The sequence below is a fragment of the Hypomesus transpacificus genome, unplaced genomic scaffold, assembly GCF_021917145.1.
Source record: "Hypomesus transpacificus isolate Combined female unplaced genomic scaffold, fHypTra1 scaffold_31, whole genome shotgun sequence".
Lineage (NCBI taxonomy): Eukaryota > Metazoa > Chordata > Actinopteri > Osmeriformes > Osmeridae > Hypomesus > Hypomesus transpacificus.
In genome coordinates this window covers 2,367,425-2,386,984 of record NW_025813837.1, presented here as the reverse complement: position 1 = coordinate 2,386,984, position 19,560 = coordinate 2,367,425, and the positions used below count along the sequence as shown (strand labels likewise).

Genomic DNA, 19,560 nt, shown 5'->3' with positions numbered 1-19,560 from the left:
CACCACATAAAGATAACAATAAACAATTATAAATAACAACAAAAGACGTCTGGGACTGTTGAAAAGCACAATCTATTATATAATTGTATATAATACATTATATGAGCCTACAATATAGATTTACCAAATGGAAATTAAACCACACAATTACACAGTCAATTTATTGGCCAATGGAATGGTGAGATTTCAAACTGACGCAAACTCCTTACCTTCACTAACCATCCACTAACCGATTTCTTAAATAAAGTAAAATTTTCAATCATACAAAAAAGAACTCATATCAAACGACAATGCATAGACAAACTACAGTGCTTCTCATTGGTACACTTTTAGGCATTCACATAGAACACTTGCACAGCAGAGACAACAAAAAACAAGCAGGCTGAGAAGGCATCGTCACGTTTGTGCACGGAGAACTCAAAAACGATTAAATAATCAACATATTAGTTATATATACTATACTGTGTATATACAAATATATATACAAAATATTACATATTATATAAGTCATTCATCAATAGATAATAATCAACATAACAACATAACATAATAATCAACAGCCCACATCTCAAGTATGTGGCCTTTTAAAAGAAGTGCCTTTTAAGAAAGGTCTTACAATTTCAAAACCAGGAAAGCTACAGTACCACAAAGTCACAATATGTTTGTTGCCAGTGAATAATTTGAAGGACAGACATGCCCAACCCAATCGCACAGTTGTTGTTGTTTTTTAGCAGTTCTGGGCCTGAAAGCTGTGTGAAAGGGTCCGTACAGATCCTCAGTGCCTCAGCTGCTAACATGGCACTTCTGTCCAATAACTGGTGATCGTCATCAAACCCAAAGCTGAGGCATCTTCCATAAACTGTATTTTTTATACAATTTCCTGAAGAACTTTATCGACAAACATACCGACATTCTGTCAGGATTGTCTTTGATTTTTCTAATAATCACAAATGTAGACGACTTTAGGACTAGCCGTGTGATTGTAGTTCTAGATGTATAAATATAACAAATAAAAACATAGCATGGTTGTGGCATTTATTTTTGTTAAAATGTGTTAATTGTGCACAAACACTTGAGTCATGTTAAATGTAAAACATTTAAAAAATAGTTTTATTCTCCAGAGGTTAACCTCGCATGTTCTGCTGTAAATTCCCAACCAGAATGTACTAGGCCACATGTACAGTAAGAGTAACAGGTATTTTCTTGATAAAAACCCCCCACAGTGAACACTTGTCTTTCATCCCTTGTTGTAGATACACTGCAATACCTTAACTCTTGAAGTTACCGTACTGGTAAAATACTTGGTAATTTCAGATATGATGTGTGACTGAGTAAGTAAAGTCAAGTACAGGATTATTCCCTCACTGTGGTGCATTCGAGACACTTATCCAGCAACTCAAAACACTGAAGTCTCATCATCTCAAAAGTGATAATTCATTCACGGTGCTCAAGCACCAAGACGTTTTCTTACAAAGAACCACCTGACTTGAAAGAAAGCACACTAACCAATGTGGAGAAAATAATATGGCATATTGAAATGAAAAACTTGAATGAATGACAAGCACTACTTAGTTCAACTAGTTGTTGATGACCTGAGTACATCTTTCTTTTGTTGTTTAGAATTTGAATTACCTGAGTTGTAAAATATGATACGCTATTCTGTAAGCGAGGCAATAGCATCAATGTAACTGTTGGCCGTTGTCCATTGGAATTTCCTAGGGGCATGTCCCCCATGGGTTTAACATCAGCCCTGAGGGCTCATTGTTGTTGTCATAAATTGTACTTATGTTCACAGAGAAGAGGATCTACTGAACTTTTGTTTGTGGTTAAGTTTCTGCGAAGGTTCTTAAATCGTTTCCCATGTAAACACCCACTCAGGTAAATTTCCCTGGGGCGCAAAACTCAGTATCATTCGTTATCTGCCGCTTTTATCGGGGGTCGGGTCGCGGGGGCAGCAACCTAAGCTGGGAGGCCCAGACTTCCCTCTCCCGGGTCACTTCCACCAGCTCTTCGTGGGGGACCCCGAGAAGTTCCCAGGCCAGCCGAGAGACATAGTCTCTCCAGTATCATTCTTTCTGGAAATTATCTGATGGATGTACAGTATACATTTCACATTTACATTTAGTCATTTAGCAAACACTCTTATCCAGAGCGACTTACAGTAAGTACACAGACTTTCCCCCGAGGAAGTGCCTTGCCCAAGGACACAACGTCATTTGGCACAGCCGGGAATCGAACTGGCAACCTTCTGATTACCAGCCCGATTCCCTCACCGCTCAGCCACCTGACTCCCTGATACATCTGATTGTGTTCTTGTTCGGGTGGTATGGATAAGAAACTGTATTTTATAACCTGAGACTACGTACAAACTTCTAACCAGTGGGGGTCACCAGCTAGGCTGGCATCCTGGAGTCAGAGGGATTGGACAGGATCAACAGACTTGTACATGTCTACCAGAAATATCATACTGAGGTTCTATTGTCCAATTCAAAACATTACACAAGAGGATGCATATACAGTTCATCCTAAATTCTTTCAAAGTACAAATATAAACTACAGCCACATATATTTACAGCACAACACAATTTAGGTTAATTCTTGTTTACTTATTTTCACATGGCTTGCAGTCAGTATAAAGGAACAAACACAATCAAGTTGTTTCCCCCTTATCCAGTCCCAATTAAAAGTGTGAAGTTTCTATTTGGGGATTTTCAGTTGGTTTGTCAGGCCATTAAAACACACTTATATGCAATTCCTGTTTTTATAGTAAAATAACATCTCAATCAATAACAATCCAGCCTTGTGGGGTTAAAGTCTTCAACTACTAAATTCAAATTTGCCATTGAGCATGATGCCTCCTGTGCTTCTTATTCCCTTCCTGGCAGAGTTAAGATGAGGCAAACAGCTCAAGGACAGTGTGTATTTGGGGATGGTGAGGCACCCTGGCTGTTAGTCCAGCTGGAGCTGGAGCTGCCTGGTCCTTATCACATGCAGGGGCTCTTTCAGATGCACGCATGCATTTACATTTAGTCATTTAGCAGACCCTCTTATCCAGAGCGACTTACAGTAAGTACAGGGACATTCCCCCCGAGGCAAGTCGGGTGAAGTGCCTTGCCCAAGGACACAACATCATGTGGCACGGCGGAGAATTGATCCGGCAACCTTCTGATTACTAGCCCGACTCCCTCACCGCTCAGCCATCTGACTCCATGCATGCACACACAACCCCCACGCATGCACACACACACATACAAATACCCAGAAACCCTCTGAAATACTCATTTAGACATTGTACGTTTGGATTTCTTGGTGCCTTCAGGTTTATTCCTCATGCATTCGTGCGGGAGGCAGGTCGATGTACTCTGGTTTAGGTCCATTAAAAGGGGAAAATGAGAGAATCTGCTATATTAAATTGAAACACATGAACACATTTGTAACTTTAGCAGCCCTAGATATAACAAACATGATGCTCTGACAACTGACTTTCAAAGCCCTTCCAGCGTACTGCGGCTAGTGTAAAATGACTACAGGAATGTCCATTCCTCTCTAATGATCCCAGGCCTGGCAGACTGCTACTCCAGGCGGGCTGATCCTGTTCGCCTCCTCCAGACCAAACCCTCTCTTGTGACCCCCGCTGCCCACGCCGGAGCTGCCCTCTGACCCGCTGGCGTCCATGTGGACGATACAGCCCACCCTCGAGTTCCTCTTCAGCTCCAGTTCCAGACGCACCGTATCCGTTGGATTGCCGTCCGTGTAAACTTTATTCCTGGCACCAAACACCAAGGGGTTGGCGTTGGTGGTACCATCTCTAAGGGCACCCCCCCCAATGCCCCCAGCCCCAGTCTGGCCCTCCCCGGCTCTCCTGCACCCCAGCTCCCAGCCCCCCGGGCAGCAGCAAGGGTTGGGCTGGCAGACGGCCTGGAAGCCCCTCTTGAAGTTCTCGTTGTAGTAGCCGTATATGATGGGGTTGACGCTGGAGTTGGAGAAGGCCAGCCAATGGGCAAAGGGGAACATGTAGCCCGTCAGCAGCTCCAACTGGTCCCCGTCCAGACCAGAGTAGTCGGTCATGAGCATGAGGGTCCACAGAGGCAGCCAGGACACCATGAAGAGCACGGCCACCACGATTAGCATCTTGATCACCTTGATTTTTTTCTGGGAGATTAGGGGCCGGACCTCATGCCTGCCAGAGGGCCCCTGGACAGCTGTGTCCTGGGGCTCCCTGTTGGACACCACCGAGGTGTAGAGCTTCACCCCGATCCGCCCATACATCAGGGTGATGAGGGTAAGAGGCACCAGGTAGATATGAGCGAAAAGCACGGTGGTGTAGATTTTCCGCATCTTGGGGTTGGCAAAATTTTCGTAGCAGGTGAACAGGGGGTAGGTGACGTTGGATTCTCGGTTGGAAACCATGTAGTGATAAGGTACTTCCTCCACTGTCAGCGCGGCCGCTGAAGGACACATGATCACCACAGCCAGGACCCAAATCATCACTATGGTCCCCTTGGCCACGAAAAGGCTGAGTTTAGGCTGGAAAGGGTACACTATACAACGGAACCTGTGGAAGTACCGGATAGAAGTTCATATCAATGATCAATACAAGTATTTACTTCATATTTCAAAGTATTTAAGAAAACATTCCATTCAAAGTGTTTACAAACTATTATTTTCATCTCCTCGTGTTTTTTTCAGTGTCTCAACTTCAGATTGAACTGCATGTAGCAGCGGTTGCACCTCAGGTTACATTTACATTTAGTCATTTAGCAGATGCTCTTATCCAGAGCGACTTGCAGTAAGTACACAGACTTTCCCCCGAGGCAAGTAGGGTGAAGTGCCTTGCCCAAGGACGCAACATAATTTGGCACGGCCGGGAATCGAACTGGTAACCTTCTGATTACCAGCCCGATTCCGATGCATGAAAGAGGGTGTGGCCCACGACAAGGGCTATCAGCTTCTTAGCTGACTTACCTGTCGACGGCTATGGCCACCAAGGTGAAGACTGAGGCTGCCACAGACATCCCCTGTACTAGGCCGCTCATTTTGCACACTGTGTTGGTAAATGGCCAGCCTTTCAACAGAATCAATGTCAATCATCAAGCATACAAGAAAATGTTTTATTTTCTTCTCCAACGTGATTTATGTTTGACTGCTGTGCTTGAAATTGTAGGTGTATAGCGGTGTTCAAACAGTTGTGTTTGTGTGAATGTGTGTATGTGCATGTGTGTGTGTGTGCTGGTGATTTGAATGAAAAGCTCATGGTTGTACAGTGTAAGTTCTCTTGAATGTAAGAACTACATGCCGAAGAATGTGGCACTATTAACTTATCATATTGGTCTTGGATGGTGGAAACTATAGAATTGTAAACAGATACAATAACAAACGTTAAGAACCAGAACACTTCAAACAGTATTTTGGTGGTTAGAGTCAAGAAACAGTCTGTATTTACCACACACAGTGCTAACACGTTCCAAATGCCAAAGCACTTTTACATTTAGGAGATGGGAGCTGACCTACCTGTGATGAGGTTGTCCACCAGTGTGGTGGGGATACAGAAGATTCCCACCAGAAGATCGCTGATGGCCAAGTTGAGGATAAACAGGTTGGTGACGGTCCGCATGCGCCGGTTCCCGAGCACGATTATACACACCAGCACGTTTCCCACCATGCACAGCAGGAAGATGAACAGGTAGGCCAGGATGAAACTGGCAGCAACCGTAAGGGAGTGCTGGTAGTAAGGGAAGTAGGTGAGGTTGGCCGTGACGTTGGGGTTGTGGAAGAGGTGTCTGGAGTTGTTGGACCAGGGTGGGCTGTCTGCTGAGGCCTCCACCTCCAATCCTCCTTCTTCTAAGCTGTCCCACACCTCCATTCCTCCCGTCAAGTACAGCCCTCTCAGACAGCAGTCCCTGACGACACACACGCACACACACACACACACAAACATACATACATACACATAACCAATCAAGTGCCCCTGATGAGCCAATCAGATTCCACATTGTGAGTTTTTGCATTTTCTGTCGGACTATGAAGCATGAATTTATTTGTTTGCAAATTAAATGAGATGTTGTCATAATATACATCCCCCCCAATATTCAAATCTGGTCAAAATGTCCCCCTCAATATATTGATATACAAATATAAATGTGCTACGCTACAACAGGCAACTTGTCCGAAATTATCATTAAAAAAATAATTTGTCCGCCCTAATGTTGACTCCATGGGTACGGACTCGATCTACATTATATTTGACTTGATGTACTACCCACATATCTGCCCATTCTGTCAGTGAAGGTTAATCGTTATAACCTTCGGAGAATACGTCCAAAATCCATCCTGCCAAGCTCCAACATATCTGTTTGTGCCCATACCACAGCGGCTTGGACAAATCAGCACCACCCTGGTCGTCAGGGTCCCCCTGCCCTGCATGTTCTAGACGTCTCCCTGCTCCAACACACCTGATTCTAATAAATGAGCTGTTTTCAGGTTTCATAAGGAACCATTCATTAGAATCAGGTGTGTTGGAGCAGGGAAACATCTAAAACAGGCAGGACAGGGGGCCCTGAGGGACCAGGGTTGGGAACCACTGAACTACAGTACTAGACGATGATAGACAGCTTTACTGGGGTTAATCACATGGGATCACATATCTTCACTTGGCTGCTTTAAATGTGAATCAAAGATCTCATGGACTGTTTTGCTTTTGAACTGTTCTCCAAAAAATAAAAGCCAACTTGTCAGATACAAGTGAGAGAATAATCAATTTTATTCCATAATTCCTTTTTTACGATTTTAAAGACTTATGGATCATAAAGTAGCACACTTAAAAAAATGTGGTATAAACACAATCTTCAAAAACTCTGATGAAATGCATTAGAAGTAAGATTCATTCTCTTCCAGATAATGTATTTTACAGCCGTGGCTTTGGCAATTAGAGTAGAGCTGAAAGGTTCAAGCAAGGTCTGGTCTGGTGAAAGTTGCTCTCTACCTTCTACCCGGGTTCCTTATCAGTATTAAAGACGTCTGGCCAAGGAAATGACAAGCTTAATATCCAGCAGCAGTTACAGCAGCTTACCTCCAGACACTCGTTTGCAAACAAACTTAGAAAAGGGCTACGCAGAAAAGACCTCATTTAGCGCGGTGCTTTGGTGGTGCTTCACTGAAGAGCTACAGGAACTTCTAAAATAAATGGCACAATTATTTTCACTGAGTGCTAATTATACATGATACAGTATTTTGCAGTTATGAGTATAATGCTACTTGTTGTGACACACTCAATAGTAATGTATGATATAGATATGCTCCCCTCTACTGTTATCCTCTTCTGACATGGTGAAATAGTGGAATTTTTATTATTTAACTTCTCTATAAAACGTTTCATGGACATGTTCCACTTCCTTTGATTAATGCAGGCCTGAAAAAACAATGTTGTGATTGAGCATTTTGCTAAATGGAGGTGCTGGAAGAGTCCCAAAAGTGTGAATCCAGCCCACCAGCTATTAGAAGCAGGTAGCTTGAAGGCCTTGGACTCAGAATGTAATTGCAACAGTGTTCTCCATATCTGGTATGAAAACATAATGTGTATTTTAAAGATAATGCAGTCTACCTCCCCATGTAGTCCACATTACATGAATGCTTTGATTTATATTTCAACTTCAGAATTGGATCTGCCACAAAGAAAACTAAAACAGTTCATATAAAAAGTGATTGGGCATGTATACACAACAAAGACCTTAAGACTAAGCCTTATCTGCTTACACAGTTGCCGTGTGTCTGGTTGCTTGTTTTGGCAACAGAAGTCAAGACACAGCCAAGCCGGCAGCACCGAACTATCACCAAATGTAATTTGCCATGATTTACACTTGCCACTGCGGTGGAAGAATCCGAATAAAGTTTAATCGCCAAGTAAGTCTACACAAACAAGAAATGTACAGTGTGTTTCTACACCCACTAACACTTTCCACTATACACGTTGAGACAATCCTGTCTAAGCCTACGATTCAGGAGACTTGAGACATAGGGTTAGCATTTATTTTGCTAAAGAAATCAGGTATATAATCAGAAGCCTCGCTCTGGATGATGCGCCCATGCCTGTACCTGAGGCTAGTACTCACACAAACTAGTCACAACTGGGAGTGGATAGCGGAAAACAGTTGCAGTTCATGACCTGTGGTCCATGACCTGCCGTTAGACAGTTTGGGCGACTGGGGAGGCCTTGGAGGTTTTACAGGATGTGCACAATATTGAATTCCTAGGTGTGTCACTGCCAGAGAGAAGGACATGAATGTGTTTCGATCTGACGCGTGGACGTGAATTGAGGCACAATAGATTTGCAATGTTTGTAAATTCCCTCGTTTTCATTGGTTTTTCAATGTTTTCGCTTTTTGCACATAATCTGCCCCTCATAAACACTGTTGTGATGGATTGTTGGATGGAAACTATGTTGATGACAAATCAGCAGCATAGTAGATTGAAGTGTATGCAGTTCATGTGCATTTTTAAAACGTTGAATATTTAAATGTAATGGGGGAAGAAGTGTTTGTTTTCTTTGCATGACAGATTATGATTCATCCAATTGGAAAAAGGGGAATCCTACCATCTGAGAACAAATCTCTCTCATGATCACTCATCTGTCGGGCAGACTGGGTGTACTATGTGTGTCGTGACTAGAACCCTCTTGGGTAACTTTTGGGTACCACATGGGTGGAATCGTGAAGCTCCAAAAGCTAAACATGCACAGTTGTGTTCCAGAGCAGTCCTTCACAACTTGTCTCATGTGAAGGTGTGTCCTGGCAGAGTAGCACTCAAGTCCCATTTCGTCTCGTTCGGACTTTAGGGATGTGCAAGGACTAAAATGCTCAGAATGATAAGCTGGATGCACAGAGAGAGAAACATGAATTATAAATGTAGTCATATAATGGATTTCGGTGGCCTGCTTCTTTTGAAAGTGTCGTAGCGCATGTCAATGTGATGATTCATAAACTCTTGATACTCAACTGTGAAGGAATCACTAAAAACTCCCCTTTAAGGGACGCTGTCCAATTATCCAGTAGAGCCACCTGACTTGAAATCTAGTCTCTTTATTGGCTAGGTTTACAGTTCTAGAAAATCTTTATTGCATTATGTTTTCCCCCTAAAATACAACTGAAAGCGTATTGTACTGCTTGGCATTTGAACAATCTCTGAAAAGCTTTCTGAATGGAAACAATTTCCTGGGCATTTTATGAAGTCCATTTACCTGCCTAGAGTATGGTACTGTATGGTTTATCCTTCGCATTCTTTCAAGGAAGAGACTCAATGCTGGAGAATCCTTGATTTCCAACTACAGTGGAAGCCCCACTAGTGCAAAGATAGCGGACTTAAGATTGCAGTACATCTTTTAAAGCTCTTACGTAATGAAAGCTGGTCTATGGTGCAGCCAGAAATGGCTGAAAGACACAATGTTCTTCTACATCATCTTGATGCAGGTCTTGTTACCATTGTGCTAACAAATCAATAGCTCAACTGGAGTGACAGATAGGTTGTGTGTGTGTGTGTGTGTGTGGGGGGGGGGGGGGGGGGGGGGGCGGGGGGGGGGGGGGGGGGGCGGGTACCAAGAACATTTTAATATTGATGTTGAATTTATTCATTCGTCACATAATACTTTCTGTTCTGTTGAAAAATGTAGAGGCTGTGTTAGGGTGAACTTTTCATTCAAGGTTTTAAGTTTTTAAAGTAACAACAATGCATCATACAAGACAGTCACATTTTGGCTCAGACCTTTTCAGCGTTTATGATCCGGCTAACACTGCGCCACATAACTATGACAACTGTGTGCCAATCACGTTTAGTTAAATTTTAAGCAATGACGGTTCTCAAGGTTTTCATTCAACAAGCTGAATGGTCTATACAAACATTCAAGTGGCCCCTTCAAATTCAAAAATTTCAGGAGGTACAAAACATGTCTGCAACATGCCAGCCGAACTTTGTTTTTATATAATTATCATTAAAGGTTTTGAAATATTTCACAAGCCTACCAATAATAACTTTTTTTTATCAAGTTGTAACTTGTAAGCATGTGGGGTTATTTTATACAATATTGTGTTTAGTTTGTCAGGTGTTATACTGTCTAGTGAAAAATTACTGTGAAAGTAAGTGTTTAATTGAGGTTGTCATGAAACTAAAGTGAACACACCAGATGGGTGTGAATGAGTTTATTATCACCTATATTAAGGGTGGCATGAATCACTTGCCATCAGTCAGTGTAATATATTTAATTATCAATCCATGATAACCATAATACAGTATTTTATACATCACAAGCTAAATGTGGGGAAGTTTTGTAAAAATAATATTAAGATGTGAGAGATGTGTAACCCAACATTTGCCTGCTTAATTTGTGGTCTAGCTTGAGGTCAAATTTAAATTCATAAAGCTCCCCTGACATTAATTAGAATGCAAGTCTGAGACCATGTAATCCTTAGGGAGTAACTGCAACACCACATGTTTCCTACCGGTCTACAAGTGGTTTAGGGACAAAGGCTCCCTGAAGGCAAATCAGTTTACAAGGAATAATATCTTATTTTTACAACTTGTCTGCTTCCAGTAGTCATTCAGATTCGTCTCAAGTAGCAATAACAGTGAAGGTTGTTTTTGTACAATAATCCCAAAAAAGTAATTGCTTCATATTTGAGTAGTTTTAGACATTTCAAATGAGATGATGTTTCATGCTACCATTATTAATTTAACGTGATAACAAATGGATGAATTGTCCAGAATTGGAACACAGAATCTTATTGACCAGTCTTTAGGAGACTGAATCTGCTGTGCATATTTGTCTCTGTAATCCAGTGAACCAGTCTGCACTGAAACAACAGCCTGTCAGCAGGGAACACAACATCAGGCTAGGTGCTGAGGTTAAGAGGATAATGAGAGACGTGATTATCTTAGAAAATTGTTGTGTAATTACTTGTTCAGACGAGGGACATTCTTTGTGCTAAGATCAGAGGGTCTTAAAAGTGTAATAGGGCCATCTTTTACATGGTGCCCCATGACCTACAGAAATTGACCCTTTGTGATTAAATATATTTTGGGGGAAACTTGAACTGTGCTTTATTTCAATCATCATCCCAACCATCATTCTCATCCCTGCTGTATTATGTATGTGCAATTTACTCATCTCCATTTCTCTTCAATTTGTACCGTAATTGAGATGTTATTATTGCACTGTAGTACTATTTTTAGTTCACCATGCTGTGTAGCTGAGGTATGGTTACTCTGCGAAATGGCTAGCAAATATATCGCAGGCCGCTCCTTGACTTTGGTCCACAAAAATATGTTGGAACCATGCACTTTGATTCTTATCTTCTGATATGAACTATTTGTACACTTTGGATGAAAATGTTTGCTGAATAAAATGTAAATGTCATATCAAAGGACAACATGAAGAAGCCTGTCAGACAGCAGTTTTAGTTTTTTAAACTCATATAAGCATGAGGCATTTCTTTTTCAAGAGCACTGGCATTGAATACAAGTATTGGAATTCTTTCTGAAATTAATAGCTGTATTCTCTTTAGTAGCTGCATTATTATAATAATAGGCATTATTGAGAATTGATCTGCTCTCAAAAAGATTACCAGCCAGTCAAGTGATACACTGTTTTAATGATGCGTCTGATATGTTATTTTGATACACTTTTGCAGATGATTAAACTCTACTCTTTCTCTCTGTCTATATATACTGTATATAGTATCCAGCTGCAACAGGTATAGCGGGGTATGAGCTGTAGGGATGACCATAATAGTCCAATTTATAGAGCCCAGCTGGTCCATTCTCAGCAGGGATGCGATATTGCAGAGCTAGAAATCCGTATGAGCTTTTGACGTGTCCAACTGAGGTTTATTATTTCAAACCCCCTAACATATTAAATAATATATTATGTTGATACGGATCTATCACATCTCAATTTCAATTAAATGTATACTGTTCAAGGCATCACTGTCAGCTCGAATTTCGTATAAAGGAGTGGACACTTTTACCTAGGTTAGACACGGGACTATACCTGTTGAAATTAGGAGGTAAACAAAACAAGTATTTTTCGCTGAAGTGGGCAACTACGTAAATTGACTATATGTTCATAAACGACATTAAGAAAACATTGTAATGATAGATAGTGACCTACCTCTGAATGATACCAAGCGTAATTTTTCTCCAATTACCTGTTCAGTACCTGTAGGTCACTTGAAAACAGCAACAGCTTTTTGTTCTTTATCAGACCGAGAGAATGTGTAAAAGAACTAGTTCCTCATTGAAGATCAATTTCCACGAACTCGATCATAGCCAGACGGTTCGTAAAGGAGACATCTCAAATCTTGCGTTTCATGCCTTTCGATTTCAGGAGAGGTGCAAGCGCGTCAGTCACACGCGCTCAAGGAGGTGCTTTGAGTCTTGATTTTTTTCTCACATTCATTAAGGCAAAAGATAGTGGTAGCCTATCTCCCCCCCCTCTCTTTCTCGCCCTGCCCATTGTCCATCCCCAACCCGGCCTCATAAATGGGGTTTATAGGCATGTTCACTCAGTAATTACGCAAGTCACCTGGACCTATATCGATTTAACTATTTGGGTCCCCTGGACCGAGAAAATACAAGCATGCAAATAAAAAGTATCCATATGTTTAAAGTAATATTTTGCCATCTACAATACCAAAGTCGAGTAGTAATTTCTTGACATTTACGGACCCAAACGCGAGCGTGTTCATGCATCCCCGAATTAATTTTCCAGTAATCCTGAACAGTAATTCCAAATTTTAGTCTGGGCGATGTCCTTCTGTCCTATTAAAAAATTGGGATGCGTAACAGGCCTACCGGCAGATGCACTTGCCCTAAGATATAAGGACGGATATAATAGGTAAGATTTTCAGTAAAAAAAGAAAAACATATTGTGGAAGCTAATGAGCCCTGCTACTTTCCAGCCAATTATGTTTCAGCGATTGTGAATACTCCACTTATTTGGTTGGACCACCAGTGCCGCAGATGGTGGAGGGGGGTTGGGGATGGGGGTCGGGGGTAGTGAAAACTCACCAGATCCCCATGCTATTCCAGTGCACAAATCGTTTTTGTGCACTGCACAGTTTCTAGTAATAAGTGAGGGGTTAATCAGTACCTGGGGTGGCAAAAAGGTGGCATGAGGCGGGGGCCAGCTGTTATCTTCCTCAGACACATTGGACTTAATTTCTTGCTTTTTGATGTGTTTTTTTATGCATGCGAATCACATACTAATGAGACAATGTAAAATCAACTTTTATGTTGAACATCTAATCTAGTCCTTTTTTTTTTCAGAATGTATTTCTTGAAAAGTCAACCATAGCTGTTAACAACATGGTTGTGTAAACTCCCCTGTTTTGAGCGTGAGATGTATGCGATTGAGGACTATCACGTTGTTCATATCACATTCAATGTAATATTTATGGCCACAGGTCGCCACTGCTCATCCCTGACAGTTAGATTAAGTTGTACTGTCATTTACATTACATTTAGTCATTTAGCAGACGCTATTATCCAGAGCGACTTACAGTAAGTACAGGGACATTCCCCCCCGAGGAAAGTTGGGTGAAGTGCATTGCCCAAGGACACAACGTCAGTTGTCAAAGCCAGGAATCATACCGGCAACCTTCTGATTAATAGCCTGATTCCCTAACCGCTCAGCCATCTGATTCCCTGTCATCTATAAAAATGGTGTGATATATGTGGCACCATGTTAAAAACTACGTACATGGCTGCTGCCACAAATGTCTTTCCATAATAGTGATGGATAAAGGGTTCTTTCTGATGGGGTAAGGCACAATATCCTGCTTTATTGGTAATAAATCTCCTTACACATGCTGAAAGGAGGAAGTCAATCCATCAGTTGCTTCAACCGATATGATTGGTACCAAATCCAAGTACATTCTCCAAAGATGGAGTGCATTGATTCTGAAGTGAAAGATAAAAGATTGTCCTTTTAATTAGATCATTGCGTTTGATATTTTCTAGCTTGATAGAGATACAGGAGCAGGACACTGGCTCGTTATTGGCTTATTTTCACTTGTGTACATTCTAATTATGTAAGTAATATCCGTATAGTAACAAATCAAATTGATTTGTATATACCTTTTTACAAGCAATGACACAGAGGGCTTCACATATATACCCATAGAACTGCCCTCAGCCAATCTCAACCCTCAAGGAACAGTGAAGTAGTAACAGTGCTGTCTAAGAATCTTTATTGATCACAATGATTATAATTGATTTATGAATCACATTATTTGATTCTTTGATTTCACGGATACTGTTTGGGAAACCAAGGACAGTCTTGGGCTTGAGTCTATAGAGGTTTTCCTTTTAATCAACTGTTATTAGTCTTATAGGTCTTTAGGGCAATCACTAGCTCTAGCATCGGGACCGCTCATTCTCACAGGGTCAAATTAACACTGGGAATATGTTAGGAGGTTGATTGCCCCTGATGTAGCTAAAATGCCTTGCAGTTGTGACCTGCTCCTTCATCGCAAAATACAGTGCCCTCCAAAAGTATTGGAACAGTGAGGCCAATTCCTTTATTTTTGCTGTAGACTGAAAACATTTGGGCTTGACATCAAACGATGAATGTGAAACCAGAGATCAACGTTTCAGCTTTTATTTCCAGGTATTTACATCAGGATCTGATGCACAAATTAGAAAATATCACCTTTTTGTTCGAACCCACCCATTTGTCACGTGAGCAAAAGTATTGGAACATATGACTGACAGGTGTGTTTTGTTGCCCAGGTGTGTCCTATTACATACATTATTCAATCAATAAATACCACTGAATGTCTACACTCAGGTTCAGATTGGGTAAGATAGGTTTTGTCTATGCAGACTGTATTCAGAGGTGAAAACAACATGAAAACCGGAGCGCTGTCTTTGGGTGAAAAACAAGCAATTGTGAGTCTTAGAGAAGATGGAAAATCAATCAGAGCCATTGCAGAAACATTGGCCATAGCCAGTACAACCATTTGGAATGTCCTGAAGAAGAAGAAAACTACTGGTGTACTAAGTAACAGACGTCGAACAGGTAGACCAAGGAAAACATCAGCAGTTGATGACAGAAACATTGTGAGAGCTGTAAAGAAAGACCCTAAAACAACTGTTAGTGAGATCAGCAACAACCTCCAGATGGCAGGAGTGAAGGTATCACTATCTACTGTTCGCAGAAGACTTCATGAACAAAAGTACAAGGGCTACACCAGAAGATGCAAACCACTCATTAGCAAGAAGAATAGGAAGGCCAGGCTGGAATTTGCCAAAAAGTACAGAGATGAACCTCAAAAATTCTGGGACAAAGTTTTATGGACTGATGAGACAAAGATTAACTTTTACCAAAGTGATGGAAAGGCTAAAGTTTGGAGAAAGAAAGGAACTGCTCATGATCCCAAACACACAAGCTCATCTGTGAAACACGGTGGAGGTAATGTCATGGCTTGGGCTTGCATGGCTTCTTCTAGGACGGGCTCATTAATCTTCATTGAGGATGTAACACATGATGGCAGCAGCAAAATGAACTCGGAAGTCTACAGAAACATTTTGTCTGCCAATTTAAGGAAAGATGCAACCAAACTGATTGGCAGAGCCTTCATCATGCAGCAAGATAACGACCCAAAACACACTGCCAAAACAACAAAGGAGTTCATCAGGGGCAAGAAATGGAAGGTATTAGACTGGCCAAGTCAATCTCCAGACTTAAACCCTATAGAGCATGCATTTTACCTGCTTAAGAGGAGACTGAAGGGAGGAACCCCACAAAACAAACAACAACTGAAAGAGGCTGCAGTGAAAGCCTGGGAAAGCATCAAAAAGGAAGAATGCAAAAGTTTGGTGACGTCAATGGGTCACAGACTTGCTGCAGTTATTGAAAGCAAAGGATTTGCAACTAAATATTAAGTCTTATTCACTTAAATATGTTTTAAGTATATCTGTTCCAATACTTTTGATCACATGACAAATGGGTGGATTCAAACAAAATGTGATATTTTCTTAGTTGTGCATCAGATCCTGATGTAAATACCTGGAAATAAAAGCTGAAACGTTGATCTCTGGTCTCACGTTCATTATTTGATGTCAAGCCCAAATGTTTTCAGTCTACAGCAAAAATAAAGGAATTCGCCTCACTGTTCCAATACTTTTGGAGGGCACTGTATATGATCCACAGCAAACCAAATAACACCATAGGAAATCTAACAGAATAGTCACTCGAGCTCAAAGTATAGTTGTACAGGGACAAGTTCTCCACAGAAAGTCCAAAGGAGTCTAAGACCAATGGGGACCCAAAACCTGGGAGGAACTCTTTATTAAGGTTTACGCCAATTTACTGTAGTTACATAGGAACTGCTATACAATTGAACTTTAAATTAAGGTTGCATTTACTATACCAGGTAATTTCATAACTATACTTATAGTAACAACACTAATTACATAACACTAACACAAACAAATGAACTAATACACTTATACACACAAATACATACTAAATTGCTATTTCTCTAACACACAGTATCTTAACTAATACAGTACATGGTGAAAATGTCACAATTGTAGCATTATTCTTTTTACCCAGACTGCTGTTTGTGATCCAAGGTCTGTACATCCCAAGACAGGCACTGTCAGCAGGATGGAAAGGATACAAAGCACTGAACAACTGTCTACCCACAACTGCCTACAGTTTTGTCACAAACACAAACAAGTTCAATAAAACTTCGTCATTGCCATTTTTTTTCTTCCATTTCACTGAATCGTTTATCTAAAGAGACGTACAGATGTAGAAAGTGCAGCAGAAGTTCAAGGAACAGAAGTGCATACAGAAGTTCTAACAATGTTTTCGGTGGTAAGAATCCAGGAACAGTCTGTATTGTCACATCATAATGTAACCACGTCTCAGGTACCAGGAACGGGAAACAAAACATAACAGTATGGTCTAGGGAGTCAGGTGGCTGAGAGGTGATGGAAGCAGGCTAGTAATCTGAAGGTTGAGAGTTTGATTCCCGGCCGTGCCAAATGACGTTGTGTCCTTGGGCAAGGCTCTTCACCCTACTTGCCTAGGGGGGGGATGTCCCTGTACTTACTGTAAGTCGCTCTGGATAAGAGCGCCTGCTAAATGACTGAATGTCTTGTAAAATCATCTCAAGGACAGAAGCTAGTTAATTGATACAAGGTGACCAAAACAATTATACTAGGGTGCAGTAATACAATGATTACATTGGAATTCGACATACCCATTTGTCTATGTTAAGATAATATTCGAATCCCATTTCAAGAATGTGTTTGTGAAAGTATTATTATTTTTTAATTGGATCTTTGTTTTTAAGGATACTTTTCACCACTATTACAACTCACAGTAGGCCCCACAGTAACTGCTTTACAATCATCCTAGACTGGTGTGAAATGTTTCATCCTTATTCAGAACATTACTTGTCCTTTCTGTTCTACAATTACATTGCAATGATTTAAATGTAAATACTTCCCGCACCAGAAAGAAATTCCTTCATCCCATAAGAAATAACTTCAGTTTTTGGATCGGTTCTAAACATGGTGCAGTATACTGCTCTGGATATATGGGTCATGCAACAGCTTATAATACGTACTTATAGGCTCTACTGGTCTCCCTGACCAGAGTCTAACCAGGTGTCACATTGGATGATCAGGTGACTGCATGTGATATCAACATTTGACTCACCACTCTCTTTACACCACACCATCAGTGTCAGGGCAGATCCCTGGCTTTACTGCGGAACACACCTTTTGAGATTCATGGAGACTTGTCACTGAATGAACAACAAGAAGACAGATGTGTGGTATTTGAATTTGTCTGGCAAGAAGACTTGTTGGCATGCTGGATGATTTAAGGCAACACCGGTCGGACCCCATTGTCTGGATCTTGTGCCAAGAAGGATTTGAAAGAGAGAAATACAAAGTGGCATTTCACGTTTACACCAACTGTAGAAAACGTTGTGTTTGTGTTTAGGATTCAATGTTTTGACAAAAAGACATTTGTAATAAGAAAACACATAAGGTATGGTCATCTACTTTCACACAACTTCCAAGACTAGATGTTTCCTATTCACAAGCTTTCTTCACACCACAATGTAGATGATGGGACACGCATGTAGTAAAGAGGGGCACTATTAGATACTAGGGATCCTTCAGACCTATACTGGACTCCCTGTTGTTTCCATGGCACCAATTGTAGACGATGAACTGAGCCATTCACAACCATAACTCTTTGTTGTCCTTGTGCACAGTACAGAGCCAATGAAACGCTGATGGCCTTTAGCAGTGCAACTTAGTTGAAGAACATAACAGAGGTCAGGCCATTTATGGGCAGGGGTTGGGGACTATTCAGTTCCTGTGTCTGTGGTGAAGAAACCAAAAACATGGAGTAAACCTCCATATTCCAGAACCTCTTTTTCTATTTGGACATGTAAGAAGCACGTCTATTTATAGAAAGATGAAGCATGAGCATGAAATATGTTGTCTTCCTATGAACAACGTGTTGCTATAGCTGCTGAGAGAAAATAGTTTGTTGTCATTGAGCATTTCATAGACAACTATGAACTGGTTTAATCCAGAAGACCTGCTCATTGTTGATAACAGACAACCTTTTCTCTAAGCTCTATTGTTATTTGTACCAGGCCTCATGTAAGACACATCATTCATTACCTGGAGCCACGAGAAAGCTTGGTCTTATTGAAAGTTATCAAAATGAGTCCTGAAAATAATTTTTTTTTAAAAAGAGATTTTTTTGGGGGTGATCCGAAATGAAACTCGATGCCATTATGATGTATAATTACTACGATCAGATGTTCTTGGATTGGATATATCTTGTGTGTGTTGACAAGATGTTGAGACCTGGTTCAGTTGTGGTGCATTTGAAAATAATCTGGTACCTAAAAGCCAGTCCAATTACACCGTATGTGCTCTTAACCCTTACTATTCTGAGGGCTCATCAATCTGCAGTCCACTTGAACTGTCAGTGGAACAATTTTCACCGCATGATGCAGACACCATGCAGAGCAACAGCGGTCGTCTTCACGAAATTCAGACTTCAATGCAAACATTAGATATTAGCGAACATTGTGCACTCTCTGGCTGTGTCCTACTTCATTGAAAACAGACACTCGATAACTACACGGTGTACACAAACTTGCTTTATAGGGGAGTTTAAGAAGATGATAGGGCTAACCCAAGTCCACCTTCTCATCATTTTCATTTTGCATCCCAGGAAGGTTATGGCAGTGTAAAACTTTATATTATTCATATTATGATAGCCAAAGCTTGATGTAGCATCAGGCCTGTGTATAGTATGTTCAATTATTAAGTCAGAGAAAAATAAAGCTGGTATAAGTCTACAAATCACTGTCTGCCTTGTGAATGCAATGGCAGATTGTCAGCAAATGTCTGATGTGATAAATAATAACAAAGATTAAACTAAATTACAGCTCTCAGGATTGAAGAGATGGCCGAGTTTTGAATGTTGAGGGATGAATGTAGCTCTAAAAAGACTTTTTGAGGATGAAG

The 19,560-nt window shown here is 41.0% G+C and overlaps 1 protein-coding gene across 1 annotated transcript; it reads right to left on the bottom strand.

The window, feature by feature from the left end:
- Positions 1-3,542: 3,542 nt before the first annotated feature.
- npffr1l2 (neuropeptide FF receptor 1 like 2) lies at positions 3,543-5,932 on the bottom strand. Its single transcript, XM_047015917.1, has 3 exons — positions 5,512-5,932; positions 4,966-5,065; positions 3,543-4,555 (listed from the first exon to the last, which is right to left on the bottom strand). The coding sequence occupies exons 1-3, from the start codon at positions 5,861-5,863 to the stop codon at positions 3,547-3,549; spliced, it is 1,461 nt and encodes a 486-aa protein (XP_046871873.1). The 5' UTR covers positions 5,864-5,932; the 3' UTR covers positions 3,543-3,546.
- Between the last annotated feature and the right edge of the window lie 13,628 nt (positions 5,933-19,560).

What these genes read in the sequence shown, in the direction of transcription:
- npffr1l2 (XM_047015917.1), bottom strand. Translation starts at nt 5,863, where the DNA reads ATGGAGGTGTGGGACAGCTTAGAAGAAGGAGGATTGGAGGTGGAGGCC. An exon ending in GGTGGACAACCTCATCACAG is followed by an intron (nt 5,066 to 5,511) that starts GTAGGTCAGCTC and finishes TTCTGTTGAAAG; the next exon opens with GCTGGCCATTTACCAACACA. An exon ending in GTGGCCATAGCCGTCGACAG is followed by an intron (nt 4,556 to 4,965) that starts GTAAGTCAGCTA and finishes GTACTTCCACAG; the next exon opens with GTTCCGTTGTATAGTGTACC.